The sequence below is a fragment of the Syngnathus typhle genome, linkage group LG9 (genome assembly GCF_033458585.1).
Source record: "Syngnathus typhle isolate RoL2023-S1 ecotype Sweden linkage group LG9, RoL_Styp_1.0, whole genome shotgun sequence".
Classification (NCBI taxonomy): Eukaryota; Metazoa; Chordata; class Actinopteri; order Syngnathiformes; family Syngnathidae; genus Syngnathus; species Syngnathus typhle.
In genome coordinates this window covers 1,632,871-1,656,377 of record NC_083746.1, presented here as the reverse complement: position 1 = coordinate 1,656,377, position 23,507 = coordinate 1,632,871, and the positions used below count along the sequence as shown (strand labels likewise).

General features: G+C 44.7%; 1 protein-coding gene across 1 annotated transcript in view; it reads left to right on the top strand.

Moving 5' to 3' along the window:
- lrp1bb (low density lipoprotein receptor-related protein 1Bb) overlaps window positions 1-23,507 on the top strand; it is a 134,588-nt gene that overhangs the window by 55,328 nt on the left and 55,753 nt on the right. Inside the window, exons 7-23 of the mRNA XM_061287322.1 lie at window positions 426-588; window positions 3,867-4,089; window positions 4,853-5,054; window positions 5,135-5,278; window positions 6,386-6,622; window positions 6,828-7,008; window positions 9,068-9,287; window positions 9,448-9,637; window positions 10,895-11,017; window positions 11,306-11,446; window positions 12,110-12,235; window positions 13,029-13,142; window positions 16,294-16,374; window positions 16,436-16,606; window positions 17,659-17,841; window positions 19,422-19,622; window positions 22,087-22,332. Coding sequence (XP_061143306.1) covers window positions 426-588; window positions 3,867-4,089; window positions 4,853-5,054; window positions 5,135-5,278; window positions 6,386-6,622; window positions 6,828-7,008; window positions 9,068-9,287; window positions 9,448-9,637; window positions 10,895-11,017; window positions 11,306-11,446; window positions 12,110-12,235; window positions 13,029-13,142; window positions 16,294-16,374; window positions 16,436-16,606; window positions 17,659-17,841; window positions 19,422-19,622; window positions 22,087-22,332 — 2,946 coding nt within the window. The remainder of the gene's footprint in view (window positions 1-425; window positions 589-3,866; window positions 4,090-4,852; window positions 5,055-5,134; window positions 5,279-6,385; window positions 6,623-6,827; window positions 7,009-9,067; window positions 9,288-9,447; window positions 9,638-10,894; window positions 11,018-11,305; window positions 11,447-12,109; window positions 12,236-13,028; window positions 13,143-16,293; window positions 16,375-16,435; window positions 16,607-17,658; window positions 17,842-19,421; window positions 19,623-22,086; window positions 22,333-23,507) is intronic.

Here is a 23,507-nt window from a genome sequence, read left to right as displayed (position 1 = left end):
AAAAATGAACCATACTTGCATTTCAGAAAAAAACAAAAACTGGCTCAAGTACTGACTCCCTCACTTGAACACCAGCGCCGTTTATGGTTGCCTTCCGATTTCCCCGTTGACACTTTGATAAGACAGCCTACACTGTAAATCTAATTGGACAAAAGAAGTGGCCTTCATGGTGGTGTAATCTTGAGGCGCTTCCACAGCCCGATATTGCCTTTCAAGACAATCTTCTCCTTGAGGAAACATTCCTTAAGCACCGTCGGCCCGTGCGGCCATCCGCACTTTGAGAGCGAGCACTCAGCTTTGGAAACGCACAATTGGGCTCTGCTCGAAATTCCGAAGACGGCCATTTTGCATGCCGAATGGTGTGAGGGGATGTTCTAGTGACCACTTTCAGCAACCACATGACGGCTCTTTACTTCTCCTTCCAGATGCCGAGCACATGGCTATCGATTGGCTGACGGGCAACTTCTATTTTGTCGACCGGGTCAGCGACAAGATTTTCGTGTGCGACCAGACCGGCGCCACTTGCGTGACTCTCCTCCAGTTCGACCTGCCGAATCCCAAAGGAATCGCTCTGGATCCTCTCACGGGGTGAGCAAATTCTGCATCTCAAAAGCAGCGTTTTTGTAAAGAAAAGGAAATTAGCAAAGAAGGAACTAATTACTATGCGTAACAAAGGACTTGTGCGGAAGCATACGAATGATTCACAAAGAGGGGATTTGAATTATTCTGCATCCCGCTGATGCCTCTGCTGTCTAGACACACATTTGCTGTCACACTTGTCACCTTACATCCTTCGTGAGGAAATTCAGCAAGCGGGATTTTCAGTTTGAGCGGGGAAATTGTGCGACGGTGCATTCAAATGAATGACGATTGTTTCCGTTCAAAACCGCAGCCGAGATAGAAACAAATCCGGGCTGGAGGAAGACGAGCCTTTCCTCACGGGTGAGGTTGGAATCTGCAAACTGCTTCATTACCAGTGTGTGGAGTCCCAATATGAACCCTGCCTGGCAACGGATGGTCACAGACTGTCGGATTTGGCCAGTCAAAGTGATCCCAGCGATTGCGTCGATCCGAGCTGAAATTTCATTTGGGTTGTCAAGTTTTATTACGGAAGCCGTAGATTTTTGTGTGAACAGTTTGGTGCTTCACTATTGGATTGGAAAGCGCACAGTAAAAAAACAAAAGGCTTGCTTACTAACTTCAGACAAGATGGTTTTATTTAATCTGCGATTATTAAAAAGAATTATTACCATAATGAAAAGTCGTAAGCTAAATGTTTTCAGTCTTTGCCTGCTCCGCGCCAGTGAACAAGTGTCGAACAGCAAATGGAATTTGGAATTTCGGAATCGTCTTTGTGGTCTGCGGGCCGCTGATCACTTCTTTGTCACTTCTCAGTCAGTCAGTCAGTCCCCCTCGGAATTGAGTTTGTTCACTGTGGGCTTTTTCTACACCGGCCTTCTTTGAACATGACATGATTTGGGATTGATTCACGTCAAGGCTGCCGGCTGCCACGGAAACTCCGACCTCATTCTTTCAGTCAGCCTGAGCTCGTTATCTCGGGCGAACGTCGGCCCGGCCCGGGTCCGGCCCGTATATCATCTGGTAAATTGAGAGTTTCACCCTCACTTACGTTGACCGCGTCCTTGTTTCTTACAACCGAGGTTGCTCGACATTTCATGGAAATTTACTCGCTAGCCGTTTAGATTGATTCATATTGACGGGACTCCTAATATACAATATATCTTGTATTGTACAATAATATATTCACTTGTACGATTAAATTTCCCAGTTCTGTCTATTTTTTTTTCAGCCCATATATTGTGTTTGCTTTGGGAAAAAAGTTTTTTTTGAAATCGCAAAGACCGTATCAAAGATAAAACTGTTTGCCATTTTAATTTCTTTCTTTCAATAACATGACCAGACTTCTGCAGCATCCTGTAACATGTTGTGTTTTCAGTTGGAACTCTTCCCACGCAATTGAACGTTGAATGGAAAATCCCGCCTCAGCGCCTTCCGCCGCTATCATTTTCAAGCTACACGGATGTGCATCTGTTAGGGGAATGCTTTGCTGATGCTGATACTGATGCTGCCTTTCTTTTCCTTTTAATCTGCAATTTAGAGGGAAACCTGACCTGACTTGTGCGCATTAAGCGCGATCTCTGCGCCAGGGTCATTGTTTGATTTTGGTTTAAGAGGCCCAGAGCTTGGACGGCGTCACTTTTATGTAGACCAGGAGTGCCCCGAGTCCGCTTCTCGAGAGCTCTTATCCAGCCTGTTTTAAATGCAACCCTAATGCACCGGGTTGAAAACATCAGGGTCGTTATCACTGTCGGACTCGGTGGACTCGGTCAAAATCAGCACTGAGTCCGAGTCCGGCAAAAATGACCGAGTCCGACCGAGTCCGAGTCCCCGAGTCCGAACCGAGTCCACAGCCCTGGTTATCAGGCTCGTGCAAATCTTGCTGATGAGCTGATCGTGTGTTGGAAGGGGCTCCTCAGGACCAAACTCCGAATGTAGACAGTGATAGGTAAACTGGATTGGACATCGGTAACAACAGTGCAGCACATGGCGGCTCCACATGGGCCAAATATCGTTTGACAGAATGTCAATCCACAAGCCATTTCAGCTGGGAGTAATTGAGACTTTTCTTTGGCAAATGTGCTGCATAACACCTGTTTTACGTGTGAAATTCACTCCCTGTGTCTTCTGGAATTCATTTCAACACCCCCACCACCGCACGGTTTTAAAGGTACTTAGCTCTTTCGTGCTCTCGTACCCCGGGGTTCTCCGCAGCACGCTTTTTTAAAAATACCCGACAATTACAGTTGAAGTAATAGACAATGTTGTTTTGGTGTCGCTTCAGGTATCTGAGCTCCTCCGTGGGTGCTCCTCTTGGCATTTAAGGACGCTTAGAAATCTATGTTTTGGTTGTTCATTCTTTTGTAGCGCTAACGTAGGATAGCCGATGCGTACGCAAACAATTTGGCTGAGAAGAGTAACGATTGTCGGCATCGAGGATGTGTTCGAAAAGACATCACGAGGAATTTGCTCCATCCGAGCAAGTGCTTTTCATGACCGTTATATACGTTTCGGATAATCGCTCAAGGCAATTTCAAAACCAATCCCCCACTGTGACCAGTCGACAAATTATCGGATGTCTCCAAAGATTACCTTGACAGATTATCTTGTGATGTGAGGTGGACAAACAGGAGGAATATAGATACGGTGTCAATTCTACACACTAAGTCACATTTTAATCATCAGGAACAATATACTCCTGATACCTTTTTTACAATGTTCCTTTTGACATATTTTTGTGTATGATAATCAGCGTTTGTAGCTGCTGCGATCGGGCGGGGAGTTACATTAGCCAATGGAGCTCATCCATCACTTAGCATTAGCAGCAACAACTGCCTGCGAAAGAGAGAGACCTTGTTAATGATGCCACATCAATGTAAAACCAATATACACTTCATTTATTCAAGCTCACTAAATTGGGAGATGCTTAATCCAGTGGGTGATTTGTTGTTTGGAATAGGTGAGGCCAAATCGGTGGGAGCTTTTTTATTCGAGCTCCCCCGCTAGCCGTCGACATGAACCAAAAGGTATTGTCGCAAACTGCCTAAAGCGACACTCTGACATTTGTAATTCTGGTACGCCATTATATTCTTTCACTTCCCCATTTCCTCTTTCCACCACATTTGTCTTTCAGAAATGAAAGAAGGCACTTTTACATTTCACAGAGCAGACCCCAAAACATTTTTATTGTATTTTCCTCATGCAGGAGCATTTTGGATGGCGTGACCTCTGGGGGCTTATTTATCATCCAGGCTCCTTGACGATGTCAAATGAACACCTTTTTGCAGAATGATGTTCTTCACCGACTACGGGAACGTGGCCAAGGTGGAGCGCTGCAACATGGATGGCACCAACAGGACCCGGCTGGTGGATTATAACATTGAGCAGCCCACAGCTGTGGCATTGGACGTGGTCAAAAGGCTGGTGTATTGGGCAGATGCCTACCTGGATTACATCGACGTTGTGGATTACCAAGGCAAAAACCGACACAACGTCATCCAGGGAAACCGAGTGAGTGACCGCCTTTTGCTTTGCTCCCATTTTATCACAATAAGACAGGTGGCGCATTTTCTTCTCGCGTAATTCTCTTGTCGTGTTGACATAAAAGGTCGGCTCGCGATAGCCTAGAGTTGCTGAGTGTTGATGTGAATATATTTTAAATTACTTCTTATCCCAGATTGTGGCCATTCATCACAAGATGTTTTCAGGCAAATGGATCTTTATATTCACGCAAGAACTATTTCATGAACAGAATTATGTTTGACACTTCTTTTCAGGTAATGTGATTGATGTTGGCCTCCGTCGAGTACGTAGGAAGGATAAACTGACAGATGCACCGAAAGGGATTCTCGTGCATTACATAAACGTTTTGAAGGACAAGAGTACGCGTCCTTTATGTTGGATAGTCGACGTTAAAATATTGCGGCGACAACGATAGTAGAAATGTGCGCGGGTGAAACGGACGACCTCAGCCAATATCGTCAAGAGATGTGGAACACTAGTTTCGCTTGTTTATTTATTCCCGCTCATGTTTCTCCGTGTCCCCCATGTCACGCCCCCTGAGTTTACACGGCTCAGCCAGTCATGTCGCTTTTCATGAGTGTCATCCTGCTAAATGTAGCGCAGATGCCAGCCCATGTCACCGTGTCACAAGGTTTCCGGGCTTCTCCGGACAAATATGCAGACGGGCCCTCGTCTCAGCACTCTGTGTGCCTTCTAATTGGAAGTTCTTGGCATGATAAGAAAAGCTCTTTTGATCTGTCTTTATTTCCAGGTGTCACATATTTATGCATTAGCCGTGTTTGAGAATTTCCTCTATGCTATCGAGCGTACCCACTCCGATCCTTCCAAAGAGACTTTGGGTGTGGCGCTACTGCAAATCCACAGATTCAACATCACAGCAGAGGTGCAGACACTTGCAAGTCTCGGGAATACGCAAGTACTACGTGTTTACCACAAAGTCGCTCAACCCCAAGGTAATGTTGTGTGTTTGGGATTGCGTGCACTCAATCATGTTGTGTTGTCTTACTTTGATGTGCACCGATTTTGTCCACAGTCAAGTCTCATGCCTGTGAAATGAATTCCTTTGGGAAATTGGGCGGATGCTCCCACATTTGCCTTCTGAGCGGCAGCTACAAGTCCAGAACGTGTCATTGCCGTGTCGGGTACACCCTCGGTTCCGATGGACAGTCCTGTAAAAGTAAGTTGGTCCTACTTGAAAACAAAAGATTTTTTTTGCTACTTAAAGTCTGTCACCAACTGAGCTAATTGGAAGTGCCTGTAATGGTTGCCTGAAAAGGACAACATAAGGTCATAAGACAGCAGGCAGTGTGTTTATCTGCCGCAGACTGACATTGATTAAGAAGTGCGCTGACAGACACGGATCATTTCCTCAAACCGATCGGATCCCATCATCACGCTGCTGTTATGATCGATTATCGCCGCATATTTGTCTGACTTTGTTGACCGGGCTGATCAATGCGGGAAGATTGCACGCTTGACATTAAAAGCAGTTCATCACATTCACATCACATTCAGGGACGGTCGAGCAAGTTTGGGTAACAAAGCGTCAGGAGCTTTTTGCTCTGACACATTTGATTTATTCCCCCATTACAGATGATCTGATGGCAGAAGCCATCTTTTTTTATGCCTCCTTGCACTCGCTTTTTCTCCTGCGAAACATAATGAGATGGCGCTGCTAAATGGTCGCGCTTCTTAACGGCGAGCGGTCACACTGGAGTTTGATATCTGGGTCTGTTGCGAGGCTTAATTGTCTCCTGGGTAGTTGCTTTCTCCCTCGCCAAATGATAAATTGAATTGAGGCGTGTGTGTGGTCCTCACCCCCCCCGCATTGTAGTCTCATGGGTTGGGATTGAGAGCAAGGAGAGGTCCGCTTCTCTCGCTGGAAGCTCTCCTTCACGCCTCCTCTCGCCTCTCTGGAGACTTCGACGAAGGTCTGAGTATGTAGAGCCTCCTTTGCGGCTGGCAGGCCGCAGAGGAGCGCCGTCAGCTTTCCAGTCTTTGTCCTTTTATGCAGACGCCGTGTTATTTTAGATCAGAGACCATCTTCACAGACAAGGTAAGTATTTGCCTTTTGTCTGCTTGCCTCTGTGTTTTCCAGACTTTGTAGCTCCAGGATGATTGAGCTAGGAAAGAATTGTCATTGGCTTTGGTCAGCGACTCCATTCAAGTGAATTAGCAGGTCGCAAGAACAACGGTTTTCATCAAAGCGCTTAATACGAGGATGGGCACTGACGAATCGCAGCAACTAAATTCCAATAACGCTCTGTCCTTTTGTTCCTCGTAGAGCCCCCGAACAATCTCTTCCTGTTCTACGGGAAGGGGCGTCCCGGTGTCATCCAAGGTTTGGATATGAACGTCAAGTCTAGCGACGAGCACATGGTGCCCATCGAGGACCTGGTCAACCCTCGAGCTATCGACTACCACGCCGCATCGGGACACATTTACTTTGCCGATACCACCAGTTTCCTCATCGGGAGGCAAAACATCGACGGAAGCGGCAGGGAAACGATACTTAACGAGGGTTTGTCAAAGATCTTTCAGAATTTCCAGTGTATATAATCCCTCCCATATGTGGATGTGTTTCCCGACTAAACAATGAGGTCAATTCCTCTTGTAATCATTTAATCTTCTCAAAACATTCAGATGTACTCCTGATGCACTGGTAATCCGTCTGGTGGACTTGTCAAACAATATTTTGCTTTATAATTCCCATTGTTCCGTCGTAGAACTGGACAACGTTGAAGGCCTCTCAGTGGACTGGATTGGTAATAACTTGTACTGGACCAACGATGGCTACAGGAAAACAATCAGTGTTGCCAGGTTGATGAGTGCCTCTGAGACCAGGAAAACTCTCTTGGAAGGGAACATGTCGCACCCCCGGGCCATCGTGGTGGACCCTCTGAACAGGTAAAGCCGTTTTGTCAGCCTCTGAAAGTTCCATCGAAAACCTCCGCCCAAGATTAAAGGTGTTGGAATGGTATTGGTGGAGCTTTGTATTAGTGAGTCCGAGATGAGGTCCTATGCACTACAAGATGAACCAGCACTCCCAGCTCATTAGCCACCGTTAACCCACTTGATGACTTTCTCCCATAGCCCTAATACATATTATTTTTTTTGTAAATTGAGGCACACGAAGATTATAATTAACCCCACTGCAGAACTCAATTACAATTTTCCACAAATTGCATAGATTGGCTCTTAATTGATGTCAATTCAGTCAAGGCAAACTATTTGGATATCATTGCTTGTATTCAAGTAGTCCAAATGAAGTAGTCAGCGTATATATATATAAAATCTCCTTTAAGGAAAGTTATAACCTCACATTAACTCGAATCCTGATTTTCATTGAACACAATCTTTAATCTCTTGGTTAACGATTCAAAACAAACAACAATCTGTTTCAAATATTCCCCGTCCAGAGTGGTTGTTTGCGTGTTTGTTTTATCTGTAGTTGTTCAAAAGCCTTTCTAATGTGCATATGCTGCAGAGCATCTGTTTATATCCAGCTCGAGCAGTTTGTATGCCGAGACCCGACAACATCCGCGTCACATTGTTAATTACAAGCTGATTATATCAGCAGTCATTACAGATGCCAATGTTAATTGTGATTTGCCAAATGAATCATCTGACCATGCCATCGCTACGTTTGTGCGGATTCAAATCGGACCCCGGAATTCTGGTGGGCCCCACGTCTGAACGGTGTCTTGGGGTTTCAAGTCCGAGGCAGGCGCTTGCTCATGCTGCTCAGGATTTGTTGGTACTAAGCAAAGCAGGCATGTTTGCCGGGCTACGCTTGACGAGTTAGATCCCTTCTACTCACAGGAAGTAGCTTGAAAGAGATGAGACTGTTGTGGATTATTCAAATGGAGTCCCCGTGGCTTCCATATCTGTTGGCTCTCTATAGCCGTACAAGAATTCTTTCTTTGACTTCTCACCAAGTACTGATTCCTCTGATACTTTTGATGTATAACATTTCATTGAACACTAAAAATGTAAATATAGTTTTCTGCCAAAGAGGACTTGATGTGGTATTTTGGGGGGGGGGGGGGGGGGGGGGCTTCAATTTCCGTGGATGTTCAGTCCTTTCAAGTGAGGTGCCGTGTCCAACTTGCCAACGATTCTCGTTCCCATCGGTGATACCATGACGAGAAGCAGGAGGCCACGCGACTCACTCAGGAACAAATCCCCCGAGTACGCTTACTAGAAATCGGATCACGTCAAAGTGTTGACCCACTCCCGTTTCCAACACGAGTCCGTTGTGAGTTCCAACTTTGCCACACTGCAATCTTTTGCTTGTTGACGCATGATGCGCAACGAAGCATCTTTTTTAACTCGTAAAGCCCGAGTGGTTTGCGACGCTACAACATGCTCGCCTTTCTTTGCCAGGATTTTTTAATTATGAGGTTCTACATGAGGGAAATCTTGATTCCAATTTATTCAACATTGCATTTGGGATGTGTTCGTTGTGAAGTTCGCCTGAGTATTCTGAACCGGCGATTGGCATTCGGCAGTCGAGGGCGTCTTCTCCGTTGGAATCAAAGCAGGGCGAGGGAGGAGAATGATCATTCCCCAGGGCTTGCGGGAACAAAACCCTCGGTGAGACGTGTCACATGTTTGAAACGCATCCCTTTCAAGCCTACATGTGCTCTCAGATATATTGATTGATATGAAATCAAAGAGACTAGCACTTGATGTGTCAAGAGATAAGGGTGAGGCTTCATTATGGTAGACAGTTCCGATGAGTTGAAAAGAAATCCTTTGCCGTTGGTCACCTGACTTGGGATACATGCTGGTGAACTCGCAAAGAACAAACAGAAGAGGAACTGAGCCTCCAGTCTCGTGTATCCAAACGTCTGGAGCAGATCACTGGCATATCCATTTGTTTGAATGAGGCAAGATGATTTGGGATACACGTTTTTGAGTCACAGTGGCTTTTTTGTTGATTGTGTTTTTGCGATGGCGCTAGCTGGATGTACTGGACCGACTGGGAAGAAGATGAGGTCAACGACAGCATTGGGAGGATCGAAAAAGCCTGGATGGACGGCTCAAACCGCCGCATTTTTGTCACCACAAACATGCTGTGGCCCAACGGCTTGACCTTGGACCACAGTTCCAGCAGCATGTATTGGTGCGACGCCTACTACGATCACATTGAAAAGATTTTCCTCAACGGCACGGGGCGAATGGTGAGTATTTACTCTCCAACCTCATTAGGTGAACTAGCTAACCCGGCCGGCGCCGGGCGCTAAAAGGGATAAATCTGTCTCAGTTATACTCAGCATGTCATGTACTTTAATGTGCACACTTTTGGATTCCAGTGATGATGTACAGTACGTTTTATGACAGGTGGTCTACAATGGAAAAGAGCTCAACCATCCATTTGGAATATCCCATTATCGCAATTTTATCTTTTGGACGGAGTACATGAATGCGTCAGTCTTCCAGCTGGACTTGTCCACGGGGGATGTCAATGTGCTGCGAAGTGAGAGACCGCCATTATTTGGCCTGCGAGTTTATGACGCACAAAGTCAGCAAGGTTGGCTGTTTTTCCCCTTTGCTCTCTACTCATTCTGTGCCAGTGAACCGTAACAACCCACACCGTCCGAGTCGGACTGCATATTGACCGTCTCTGCCGCGTGTCCGGATAGTAACCATGCGTGAGTCCTCCTGGTGTACTGGGTCGGAAAGTTCAGGACGAAACATCGAGGGTCAGATCAAAAACTCGACAAGTCTGCTCATATGAAAGATCGTAAATAAGCTCAAAACTGAAACATTGCAAATAGAAACCGACTTGGTACCTTGCATCTGTCAATATGTCTTTAGCACTTTTTTGGATGATTAATGCAGTTTGCAAATCTTGACTAGTGCATCGTCTTACTAAAGCTCATTTTCCACTCCAAACAAGAGCGAAAAGTAAAGTGTGGTAGACATTCCGGCAGCTTGTACCGTTCAACGACACCATTACAGGCCACATTAACCGCTTGAGTTGTGAGGCGCCGCGTAAATGTGACGTCCGTGAAACAAGGACATCAAAACTTAATCTGCATTTGCGCACTCGTTCATCATGGTCGCACGTTGACTCGTTGCCCACCGGACAAAGCAGAAGCCACACATGACTATTCCCAGGACAAGAGCATTTCTTTTTGATTATGCATTCAGGTTTATTTTGATCGTTTCTTACACTGGTTGTATGCCAGTCAACTTATCATTGGTGTTAGCTACAGTTTTGAACTTTATTTGTTCTTGAACAAGCACAAATTGCAAGGTTAGGTCTAAAGTTCATAGTTGGTCCCTATGCAGCCTCCGAATCTGCATACACACGTACGGGAATCAAAGTTGGCATCGTAAGGCGAAGGCGGCAGACACTCTGGAGTCTCTTGAGCCTCCACTTTGTCAAGTTGTATTGGGTGGCCAAGGCGTCCTCACTCTACTGCAAATGATGATGGATTCGCGCTGTTAGGAAGCTGAGAAGAGTAGATAGGAGAGGTAACGGATATAGCTGACACCGGAATACGGACACAACCCGTCCACACGGCAGGCCTTTCTTTTCTTCTGCTCTTAACAGGCACCCAACATTCAGAAGAAAACTTTCCAACATGAATTATTGGATAAAATCCAAAATTCCAAATGATTGTAGCCCATGCAGTTAGCTAAAAACGTATTCTGTTGTAGAGCGCCTCATTGTCAGCCGCAAATGGGCTGTGTCAAGTTTAGTCGACATTTATTTTCACTTCAGAGCGCCTTTAAATGAGCACGACACCTTATTCGGGATCCTTTCTTTTTGCGTTCCCAGGTGACAACGCCTGCAGTTTGAATTATGGCGGCTGTAGTACCCTCTGCCTTGCCATCCCAGGAGGCAGAGTGTGTGCCTGTGCTGACAACCAGCTTCTGGAGAAGAACAATGTCACCTGTGCAGGTGGGAAGAAAATGAGTCCGACGGAGCGAGAGGCTTAAAACCGTCTTTTCCCAGCGCGCTGTAATCCTTCCATTCTTCGGTGGAACGAGCAACTAATAGCTGCCTTTTCTCCAATGCAAATCACCTGAGAAGCATTCCGTATGCTATATTCAAATCCCGCCGGTTAGCAACGAGGTCATGGCACATGATTAGCATGTTTTTCCCCACATCATCATAACCGTGCCAATAACGCCCACAAAAACAATTCTTCATAAAAAAAAATACATATTTTGCCGTCTCTCCCGAAAGGTTCCGGCAGCGCTCCAGAACCGCAGCGGTGTAAAAAGGAAGAATTCCAGTGCCGTAACGGGCGCTGCATCCAGGCGCTGTGGAAATGCGACGGAGACGACGACTGTCTGGACGCCAGCGACGAAGAAAGCCACACTTGCTGTGAGCCCTGCTCAATTTGTCTTACATGTGCAGAAATGAGACGCAAAACGGTCCATGCTGTTAACCTTTATCCTTGGAAATGTCAGCGCTAACATAAAGATGTTCCCCATCTGTCCTGCCTTTTACTGAAGTGAAATGTGCTCTTTGAATTGCTTCTGCGTCTTGTTTGTCACCTGACTTCACTGCGAGAGCCGAATAATCAAAATAACGGAAAGCCTTTGAGGGGACTTTGAATGATCTCATTCCCTCATCGTGCTAGCTTACGGCTAATACCAGCTGGTAACTGGTTTCCTAAGCCGCGTTGTGAAAAGCAACATTTTCAACATGAATTTACGGTCAGCGCCGAGCCGCACTTACTCGAAGCACTCTCACAGAGTCTGACACTTGGTCAGTGGCTTCTATGTGTGATGTATGGTTGCAATTTGCCACATGGATGCAGCAAATAAGGAATGGTGTCTTTATGGAGGCTGTCAGAAAACACAATGTTTTATACACCGTATTGATTTGTTAGCTGCTCCTTTTCTTGCTATATTTCATCATCTGACTCTGGATACACTTTGGCGCTGGTCACGAGAAAAGTTTCGACACACCTGCTGAACGAGAATGCGTATGTTCACACAGATATGTCTTGTGCGGAATACTTGACATCCATTTTCTTTGCAGACAATCACTCGTGTCCGATCGATCACTTCAAATGCAAAAACAAACGCTGCATTCCCAAGAAATGGCTTTGCGACGGGACAAACGACTGCGGTAGCGACGAGGACGAGGCCAACGTCACGTGTTCAGGTGTGTGTTTACTGCCAAATATCCTGATCAGAAAAAAGAAATAGACTCTGAATCGGTAAAGAGCGATAGAAATGAACAATTTTGCCCCGTGCGTGCCCCTGCTAGCTTGATGCTAAGGGAAACAGACATTTCAGACCGGCTAGCAGTCATCTACGGAAAAAGACAGGTCAAGTCATATTCGAGCAGCTTACTGAGTCACTGTAGTTGTAAAACAACTCTTTTTCGTTTACGTCTGCCTGAACTCCAACTTATTTTGTTTTTATGGAGGAGACTGGACCAGATTTACGGTATTTCCGTCCCATGTCAATGGGGAGAGCCGATTTATGGCGCGAGCATGGTCAACGACTTCAATTTGTATCTCAATTGTTTAATGATGTGCTTTCAACTTGTAATCACTCCAACTGTTGTAGCACAATATAACATTCACCGCATTAGCATCGCCGTCCTTAACGATCCCCCTCCGGAGCGATTTATGTTTGGAGGGATCAATCACCGCGCATTAAGCAGAAGGTGAGGAATGTACCCTCGTCGTCAGATTGACGCGTATATTCCACATCAACAAGAGGTCACCCGCCTGTGGGGGTCCGGCAGTGGCGTGCGGCATGTCGCCGTCAATGGCGTAATTTCCCAAGGCCGTTAGACGTTCGAGTGATGGAGCGATAAAGCACAAGGCAGACATTGACATCTGGCTGATTAGGCAGGTTCTCCACAGCCTACGTTGACTTATGCACGTTGGAAGTGAATGAAGTAAGCGCTGGTCTTTCCTTGATTTATTATTTTTTCTTTACCTCAGCCCGGTCATGTCAGGCTGACCAGTACGCGTGTCAGAACGGGCGGTGCATACCTCAAGCGTGGCTCTGTGATCGCGAGGACGACTGCGGCGACGCGACTGATGAAGTATCGTGCAGTAAGTCTCATGTCGGGTTCTCACCTCTCATTCAAGTGTGAGTTCAACATTGCAGCTACTCCATTATGAATGGGCTGTTCTCCTCTGGCAGCCCTTTTTAACATTCAAGAAGCTTTCATGCCAATTATAAGGCAAGTGATTTTTTTTATGGCAGTGTTCTATTGTACTGAAACTCCTCACTTAAGTAACAAGATTGAAAGGGGCGAGTTTAAAAAAAAAAATCAACTTCGGTATTTAAGAGAAGAAAAAAAAAGATATTTTTTCATATCTAAATATTAAAAATATATGTATATTTAATATATACATAAATATTATATATAGTATAATATATATATATTTATATATATTTTAATATATATATTTTTGTTTCTTTTCTATATTTTTTACTCAAAGTGAACTAGACAATTCTTTCTCTTCTAGTCTTGCAATTGTTTCTCTTCTAGTCTTGCAATTGTTTTAAATGAAACCTTAAACATGAAAGACACACAACACCGCAACACCACAATAACACTAAAAACCAAAATAAGTGATTTTCAAGTCACTCTGGTAACCCATAACCCCCCCCCCACACACACACACACACTATATCGATGTCATCCCTCAGTGTGAAACCACAGCAAGGCCAGCATACGACGTCTCCGGAAGCCCCGTCACGGGTTGACCGAGCAGGTCATCCCGCAGCGTGAAGCTTTCCGCTCCATCAGAGCGCCCAGTGGGTTGCACAAAACAGGATAGCGACTATTAAGGCAAATGACGTCTTCATCCAAATGTCGATGACGGGGAGAGAGCGGAGGTGGGCGCCGGGTAAATCCCATCCCATGCGCTTTGTTTGGACAAGCGTCTCATCTGACGGGACGACTGCAGTCCCGCGGGAGTCCAGCTTACTTACATTGATCCGTGTTGAGTGTCGGACAGACAACGTTCAAAATAATTTTTGCTCCAAGCGGAGACGACCACAAAGTATCTCGCTTGCGGTGGTGGTGTGTTGGATACGGCACCTCGGGACTCATTGCTCCACTACTCCCAATGCACTCTCAGTTAGTTACATCTACATTAGGTCCAGCTTCATTTTTTGGAACTGCGCTGCACCATCCTGTGAGCCCTTTCTATTTGCATCCCTTTCTCATGCAACTTTAATCGTGCATTGTCGTCCTACAGCACAGCAAACTACAAAAGGCATCAGTCAATTAAACGCAATACAAAGCTAGCTCGGCGTGTGACAAAATCACGCACAGCAAGAAAGTAGAAAACAACTCGCGCTCATGAAACTATTTATACCTTTAAATATAGAATTCCTTTTTTCAGAAGAAAAAAAAAAGTCGAACTTTTTTTTTTTCCGCGAGACTGCACAAGCTCGTCTTTTTACAAAACTCCGACAAGTACTAAAACATTCTTCAGCGAGCATGCATTTTTGATTGTCATCGACACACATTAGTGCATTCGAGAGACTTCAAACTGAAAGATGGATGTCGGTTCTTCGGGGCAACAGAGCAACATGACGGACGGCATGTGTTTTCAAGGGTGTTGCTCAACATATATTTTAGAAGCCTTGCTGCTCTTCTTGAGTCATGTCCAATCGAAAAAGAATCTCAGAAAACACTTTTAGTAAACAAGTGAAATCCACCCAAAAAAATTACTGAAAGCCTTATAGTCCAGTGCGCCTTATATATGGACTAAATTCCTAAATTGAAACTGGCCCGAAGCATTGTGTCATGAAATCAAGCATAAGTGGCCTGCTGAAGACTATGAATCATGAATCAAAAAGACTATGGATCGTTATTTTATGATTATAAAGTCATTTGTTGCATCTGAAGTTGAAATAAAAAAGATAAAATGGAGAATGATTAGAAATCTGACATGATGCATTAATGGTGCGCCTTATAGTCCGGTGCGCCTTATATATGGACAAAGTTTTAAAATGGGCCATTCATTGAAGGTGCGCCTTATAGTCCGGTGCGCCTTATAGTCCGGAAAATACGGTACTTAATTCCACCTTTTTTGCCTTTAACTCTTTCACTGCCATTGACGGATATATACGTCTATTTGAACCGTGCCGGCAGTGAATGAGTTAATCAGTATGTCGTCGTTTGTCGTGAGCGGTTGTTGCCGCACTGGGTCGAATCGCCTTCGACTCCTTTTGGCGCATCCTCAGCCGCTCGGAGATGCCGGCGTGGCAAACTGCCGGGGTGCGAGCGGTAATTGAAGTTCATGCTTGGCTACGTTCAATCATAATCAAGCCGGGTAGGAAAACATATTTTCTCGCTCACTGTTGTCTAAGCGTCCTCGGGCATTACTCGCCCGGAGGCGCTCCACCGTGCGTTCCCGACAGCTTCGGTGGAGCTTCTGCCGGTCCGAGGATAGCTCCTCAAGTGGCGATTGTCTCCAAGATGGATACCCGTGTAGATTTGGTTTGTCAGTAGTTTAGGAGTTGTCACTCTGTATCTCACTTTTCTCTTCATGGGAACCTGACATTATTTATGGATGTGGGCATTTCATTTTTAGCCGCCACGCAAGCTCACTGTTTACTTGAAACCTTCATTATTTATGGATGCTCGCTGTTTCATTTTTAATGACTGTTAAATTCCATCCAGCAATGGTCTGTCAATAAGACCCCGTGAATACGATTGTCTCGTTTAAAATAAAAAAATAGATGTTTTCCGTGCCAGCCTTTGAGGAGAAGCAGATGCGGACAAATCAATTCAAATCTAGAATTGCATTTCATTCTGAAGTCAATAAAGGTTTCGACATCCTGTAAGGATATCCGAATCCATTTTGATACACACCGAAGGCTTATCTCTAAAGTCCGAAAAGAGAACAATCTCTGTCGGGAATAGAAATGTCAGGAAAAGAGAAGAATCCATATTTCTATAGGTAAGATAGCGCCAAAGTCTCCTTGAATGAGATGTGGCCAGAGGACAAACGTTGACGTGTCATACCATCAAGCCCGATTGCTTTGTTGTCTTAACTGGCAAAAAAACGATATCGTTACAATTTCCCTTCAGGTTGCCCAGAAACGTGGATCGCTAAATGAAAGTCACAAAGCGTTGAGTTGGAAGTCTTCATTGTTACTTTTCCATTTGGGTTTTTTTTTCTGTTGGTGTCTGTTGAAGGAAATCAGTTGATGATTTTTTTTTTTTTTTTTTCCCATCAGCGTTTCCCACTTGTGAGATCCTCACGGCGTTCACCTGTTCCAACGGACGCTGCATCAGTGAAAAGTGGCGCTGCGATTCAGGTTTGGACGTTTTTCCACCGTGCTGTTTGGACCGCTTCCAACTCGCCGTAAATTTGTTCAGACGACGACTGCGGCGATGGTAGCGATGAAGCGGGCTGCGCCCGGCCTTGCGCCAACAACCAGTTCCAGTGCGCTAGCGGCCGCTGCATCCCGGGTCACTGGGCCTGCGATGGCGATAACGACTGCGGAGACTTCAGCGATGAGAACGCCACCTGCCGGGGTGGATCGGCAGGTGAGAAGGAAGTCACACATTATATACGTGCTAATATATATAAAGACGAGCCGCTCTTACTCTGAACAGGACAGGCAAGAAACAATAAATAAATAAATAAATGAATAAATAAATAAAAAATAATACAAAAAAAGAAATTACTCGCCCTGTGATTCTAATTTGACTATAAATTATAAACTAATTTTCCCTAGCTTGACAGCAGCATTTTTTTTCCACGCAAACTGTGACTTTTCATGTCCATTTTAGCGTGCTAATTGTGGTTCGGCAAATCAAGGCAAGGCATAAATCCATCCGTTGTAATTACGAGTTCAGCAATGAATCATCTTAATTTGAATAACGTTGTTTTAACACTCATGTGTGACTAATCTTATCTAGTCGCCGTTCTGGGGCTAACTTCAACGTCGGGAGCTGAATCATTTCATCTAATTAATGCAGAGCGCGGGGTGAAAAAAAACAACTAATGCAGCCTCACAGCTCACTTGCTTGTCATCGGAATATGTCGAGTATTCATCAAACCGTTTTGTGACGCTGGTGGGCCCGCCTCCGAGCACAAAGGAGCGAGTCAGCCTGAGCTTTGACTCTACTTTTGAGCTTTGCGTCACAAGCGTTGAGCTGTCAGCGCCGCCTCGTTTCAGGGTTGAATCTTTTCTCTTGAAACACAAACAACGCCAGGCTGCTTATTATCTTGTCCTTTCTGTTGTGCTTAAGAGGAAGAATTCTGTCCTTAGAATGTTCTTAGGCAGAAATGAAGCCGTACTCAGAGTGACCTCACGGTTCTTTTGAAATGATTCAGTGTAAAAACATGGCGGGGGGGGGGGGCACACAAATCCATAACGCCGACGGCATATGGCCGTCAACCTCGGTCTCAAAATGTTCATTTTGGAAAGCAAACAACAAGAGAATAGCAGCCTCACCTTCCCTATAAATACAAATATGTCAACAATAAAACGTGTCCCCATGGAATGATTCCAGGCTGCTGCGCCTTGGCCCGCGACGGCGCGTCGCGGAGCACTGTTGCGATCCAATCAATAGTTGAGTGACTTTCCTTTCAGCCCTGCCATCTGTGATTGAGTGCAGCGGGGAGGAATTCCACTGCGTCACAGATGGGACCTGCATCCCCGAGCGCTGGAGATGCGACGGAGACAAGGATTGCGAAGACGCCAGCGACGAGAAAGACTGCCGAGGCACCAAAAGGATGTGCGACCCCAAGGCCAAGTTTACCTGCAAAGATACGGGTAAGAATATTGGATTGTTTACATGAAAAAGCTCACCAAAGCATTAGGAATTCTTGCCTGAGTCTTTACCCAGGTTAATATCAGATGAAGGGACAGCGTGACGGATGAGACGAAAAATAAGACGCGCATTTGTTCGTGCATCGAGCCATGAAAAAATTTAATGTATGGAAAACACTATGAAATAAGAGACGTCTGTAGTTGGTTCATCCAAAATAGTGTTTTGACGCTTTTTTTTTATTATTAAAAAGTTTGGGGTCACAAAATTGTTTGGGTGACTCCAAACTTTTGAACGGTAGTGTAAATATTATTATAATAAAATATTATGAATTAAATATTATAAATTATATTTTATATTTGTATAAGATTATAAATAATCTATGAATATAAGTATACATATATATTATAAGATTTTTTACACAGAAGATTATATATATAATCTATAAATAATTATCTAAATAAATATATACACTACGGTTCAAAAGTTTGGGGTCACCCAAACAATTTTGTGACCCCAAACTTTTGAACGGTAGTGTATATATATGTATATATATATATATATAAATAAAAAATTAGATATTTTTGAAATATTACAGAAAAAATATTTTCTGTTAATACACTCTACTAATGCAAACACTTTTTTTGTGCCACCACTCTGAATAATGATGCTTTTGCGTTTTGCATTTTCTTTGCCCATTTTTATTCATCCCACTGCTTTTTTTCATCCCACAAGCTGTAAATGTCTTTTATCAATTCAGTCAAAGGATCATGCTACCAACATCGTTTTATTATTGCGGTGCATTTCTGTCCAATATATATTGTTTTCATGTATTTTCATTTGCTACCGTGCTGGCGTCACACCAAGCATTAAACATGCCGTGTATGGATAATGTTACATATTATTATTTTTTTTTTTTTAATGGGGAAGCCAGCACGAGAGCTTCCACGTCAATATCGACAAACATACCCATCTGAACGCACACGTGCGCACACACAATGCCACCCTCAGCTGTCGCTCCTTCCTCCCACACACACACACATACACACACACACTGATCCGGCACCAAGAATAAACCAATGTGGGGACTTTAAAGAAAAATCCGTAAATTGGAAGTTGCTGCAATCCTGCCCCAGCACAAAAATGACGAGGCACGCTATGATGTTTTGCTTTGCTCGCCTCCGTCAGTAGTTCCACCTACTTCTATCGAACGTGCGCCGTGAAGGAATGCTGCGCTCTAAACAAGCAGCTCAAATGAGCAACACAAGTTCTCTAACTAGTCACTTGAAACAATGTCTATGTACTGTCTTTGAAGCTCGACAAATATTTTTGTCATAAAAGTAACGCATTTAAACAATATGGCCTGGCTGGTCGAAATAAAACCTGCATTGTTCCCGTTGCCATGGCAACAGGTTGAAATGTCCACAAGTGGACCAGCTCGACAGGGCTCATGCAATATTAAAGCGAGGTACTGATTTTTAACATTCCCACTGATTTTTTTTAATGTGCTGTACCCCGCATAACGACCAGGAAGACTTTATATACATCATTGATTGATTTATGGACTATGAATCCCCGTTTCCAGGTAAGTGCATCACAAAGAGCTGGGTATGCGACGGCGACATCGACTGCGAGGACCGCTCGGACGAGGAGTCCTGCGAGTCGTCCGTCTGTAAGCCGCCCAAGTACCACTGCGCCAACGACACCTCCGTCTGCCTGACGCCGGACAAGATCTGCAACAGTAAAGTGGACTGTGCCGACCGCTCGGACGAAGGACCCGTTTGCGGTAATCTCGTTTAATTTCAAATTGTTAGCACATCATATTCATCACACACATTTATATTCCGCTTCAACTGCGTCCTCTCTTTGTAAGCTCCCCACACCCAACCCATGAGCGATACAACTCGGGCTTGGCATTTCAAAATCAAAAGTATTCGGAAGTTACGGCTTAGCGAAGGGCGGCCAAGGTCTGTTGCGCCAGATGAAGAAAATGTCCTAAAGTCGTCGCAATGAGTTGAAAAACTCAAAAGACTCGCCCAGTCTCCTCCTTTCGGGCAAAGAGTCCCGGTCGAGCGCATCGCTGAGGTGACGTTCGAAAAGAAAAATAAATAAGTCGGGAGGCGAGGAAAGGAAAGTTTGGTCTTTGAAAGCATCTTTGCATTGGATACGGTCTGACGAAAATACGACGGCATGCTGAGCGCATCCCGCCAGTTTGAGGTTGGTGTCAACCTGACCTTTCAAGTTCGGAGCCCAACTTGGTGGATACTGCAGCTGCAAAACAGCTTGAATAAATCCCAAATTGTCAACAACATTGGGAGCTTTGCTGCCATTCTTTTGGTTCCTCTTCTTTAAATAGACATGTGGTAGATCAAACTTCAGCGAGGAATTGTCAAAAGGCAGCTTCTGATGTTTAAATACACAAACCTTGATTTCCAGTTCTCCCGAGAAAAGAAGCTTTGGAAAAAAAAATGCAATATTCATCAAATACAGTATCAACTGCATATTTAGAGCTTCGTAGCGTATAACGGGAACCTGTGTGGTCCATCTTGTCATTTTTCATGAAGTCTATGCGTCATCGACATTCAATTGCGAAAGTGCACGCCCATCAATTTTCCCCTTTATTTCGCGCCGGGTCGAAAAGACTTGCAAGCTGTCACCGATGACACGCTCGGACAGATTGCTCTTAAATTGACGCGGCCAGACAGAGTGGCCGTTCACTCACTCTTGGGCTATTTTGCCCACCATCCATTTGGACTGTTCATCATGCCTTGGTGGTGACATTCTTACATCGATGGGCATTATCGCACTTATCAATCCCTGCGGCACCACCGAATTGCTGCAATGACATACGCAGGTCATTTCATGACTGTATGTTTTGATGACGTAGGGCTAGCATGTATTTTTAGAATAGATTATTCAATAGGTTTATCCATTCAGTCATCAAATAATTGAATACAATTTTATTTTGCTTGAAAGCGTTGGACCCTATCGGACAATGATTTAGATCATAGGTGTCAAAGTCAAGGTCCGGGGGCCAGATACGGCCCACCACATCATTTGATGTGGCCCCCGAAGAGACTTCATCTGTCGATACGAAAGTTACAAATTGTCTTCACTTTTAAAAAATACAGATATTGCTAGCAAGTTTTGTTACCATTGATATTTGAAACATATTTGAGCAGTTTTTATTAGTCCTCGGTTTCAAACTTTGTTATTCATCAGTTTGTTGACGATCATAATGGCCCTCCGAAGGAAACTATAACGACGATGCGGCCCGCGACAAAAATCAGTTTGTCAGACAAAAGTCAGACAATGATTATTCAATCGATGGTCGATAAATTTTTACACCTCCTAAAAAATATGTTTTTGGAAGGCTGGGAGGAATTAACGGTGTGCTCAACTCTTCTGATCTCATTTTTCTCACCAACATTGTTTGGCCCAACATGTTATTGTTGTTTATGGGTGGACGTTGTAGCCTCACTGCAGAGCCAGATCACTGACCAGAAGGACAAACAATGAGGAAATACTCCGGCTTAATGATCAGCAAGTGTTGTCCAAGTGCCATATGAGGGAAGAATGAGATCTCTCGTGGCTAGCACTCTCCCTCTAATCTCTCCAAATGACCAGCGCAAACATGGAGTTTCATTTTCTCCAGCAGCACTCGCCAAGCCTCAGGGGTGCCCTTTAGGACCCTCGAGTGCTTGCATTATCTCAGCCTTTCCCTCAAAGTCAATTAGGTTGGGCCCAGGGAGACCTTTCTTTTTTTGATTTGCACCAGATGACCAGATCTCACAGCCACCACAAGCTGTTGTGACCGCCAATTTGCCCATTTCTGTGTCTTTCCACGCGGATGCTCGGCATTTAAGTGAGAAGAATGATACTGTAAATAAAAAGTGAAAAATGGCATGAATAGGTTCTGACTATAATAGAGAAAAAGATCAGACTTCATGTGCTGCTGGACCAGAAAAGTGCCTTAAATAGTTCATAACAGCCAACAAATATGGTTTCATCATCTTTCCAAACTATTACACTTCTTGGCTGACTGTTTTCTTCTGCACTGTGGCATTAGAGTGATCCATTTTTAATAACACAAATATCGTCTTCATAACATCATGACTTTAGTCATTTTGTGACACTTCTCAAACGGTTTCAACCTTCCAGAGGGTTCATAGAATTGATCTCCGGCTATTTCGAGTATTTTCTCTGCCAGTGTTCCGATGGTGAGACGCGTTGCCATTTGTTTACCTCAGACTTGTGTCTGGTGGCCCGAGGCGGCTGCAGCCACATGTGCACGGTGGCGCCGGGGAAAGGGGTCGTGTGTTCCTGTCCCCCGGGACTTCACCTGGACTCCAGCAACAAGACATGCGAGGTGGTGGACTACTGCAGTCGCCACCTGAAGTGCAGCCAAGTGTGTGAGCAGTACAAGACCACAGTCAAGTGCTCGTGTTATCCCGGATGGAGGCTGGACCCCGACGGAGACAGCTGCCACAGCACAGGTAACGCCTCGCCTCGGGGATGCTGGTGAATGCTAATTTGTAGCCGTGCTAGACTAGATCCTCACTCTTTAGAACATGGAATTGTCCTGTTGTTGCTGACCACAGAGTTTGGAAATTTAATGAGAGGGCCGTCGATGAACTGAAAGCATCACATGTCTTGAAAATACCTTGAATGCCAATATTGGCGTTTGGAAACATACAAATTGAATAAAAGGGGTTCAAAGATTGAGCCTTGAGGGACTCCACATGTTACGGCCATTGGAGCAGATCACCACTGATACCTTGATTTACTGAAACTCAAGCAGTTGCTCTTTGGTCAGGTAGTGATAAATATACACTAGCAGTCATGACTTTAAACAGTTTCTCATCATCTGAATACGAAACCATGTCTGACTTATGACTGGAAGTGAAGTTCACGCTTTGTTTGTTCTGTCATACATTTCCGTATTCATTTGAACAAATGCAGATATAAATGTGAAAGTTTTCTTCCCTTTTTGGAATTCTCAAGAGCAGCGCTACTCTGCAAAACAGGAACAGAGGGTGCTTTGTGAGGTCAAATTCAATCTCATTCAATTATTGGAGACATGCGCGTGCTGACTGGTGAATGTTTCATTCTATCTGCAGTGATGCCGCCGCCGCCGCCGCCGCGCACCCACAAACCACAGCTTGCGTCACCTTTGCAGACATTCTCCTAAAAGCAAATCCTTTGCAAGCAGACACTTTGTCAATGTTGCTTCGGAGTATTTCCAACGTTGTTATTGAATGAGCTACTTTTCATGAGTCTCACACACAAACACACACAGGCATTGTCACAGGCAGATTAATGGGCCTTGTTTTGATTACTCGCTTCTCCATTTTCATTTCAAGACGGATGGCGTTCGCAGCTCTAATCACACATTAAGGAGAAGGAGAACACAACCATTTTCTCCCTGGAAGGCGATCAAAATTGCCGCACTTTGTCATAAATCATACTTTGCATGCAAACAAAAACAATTTCATCTGGAGAGAGGTGTCATTGGATTCTTTGTGACGTCCCGAGTGCACATTCGTCTTTTGCGCGTGATAAAAGCCTGTCTTAGCCAAATCCGCGAGTGCAGATGTTTTTCTCTTATTAGGACGACGAGTGTCATTGAAGCGAGGATGGCGTTTTAATTGCATTTGCAGAAGGATTTATT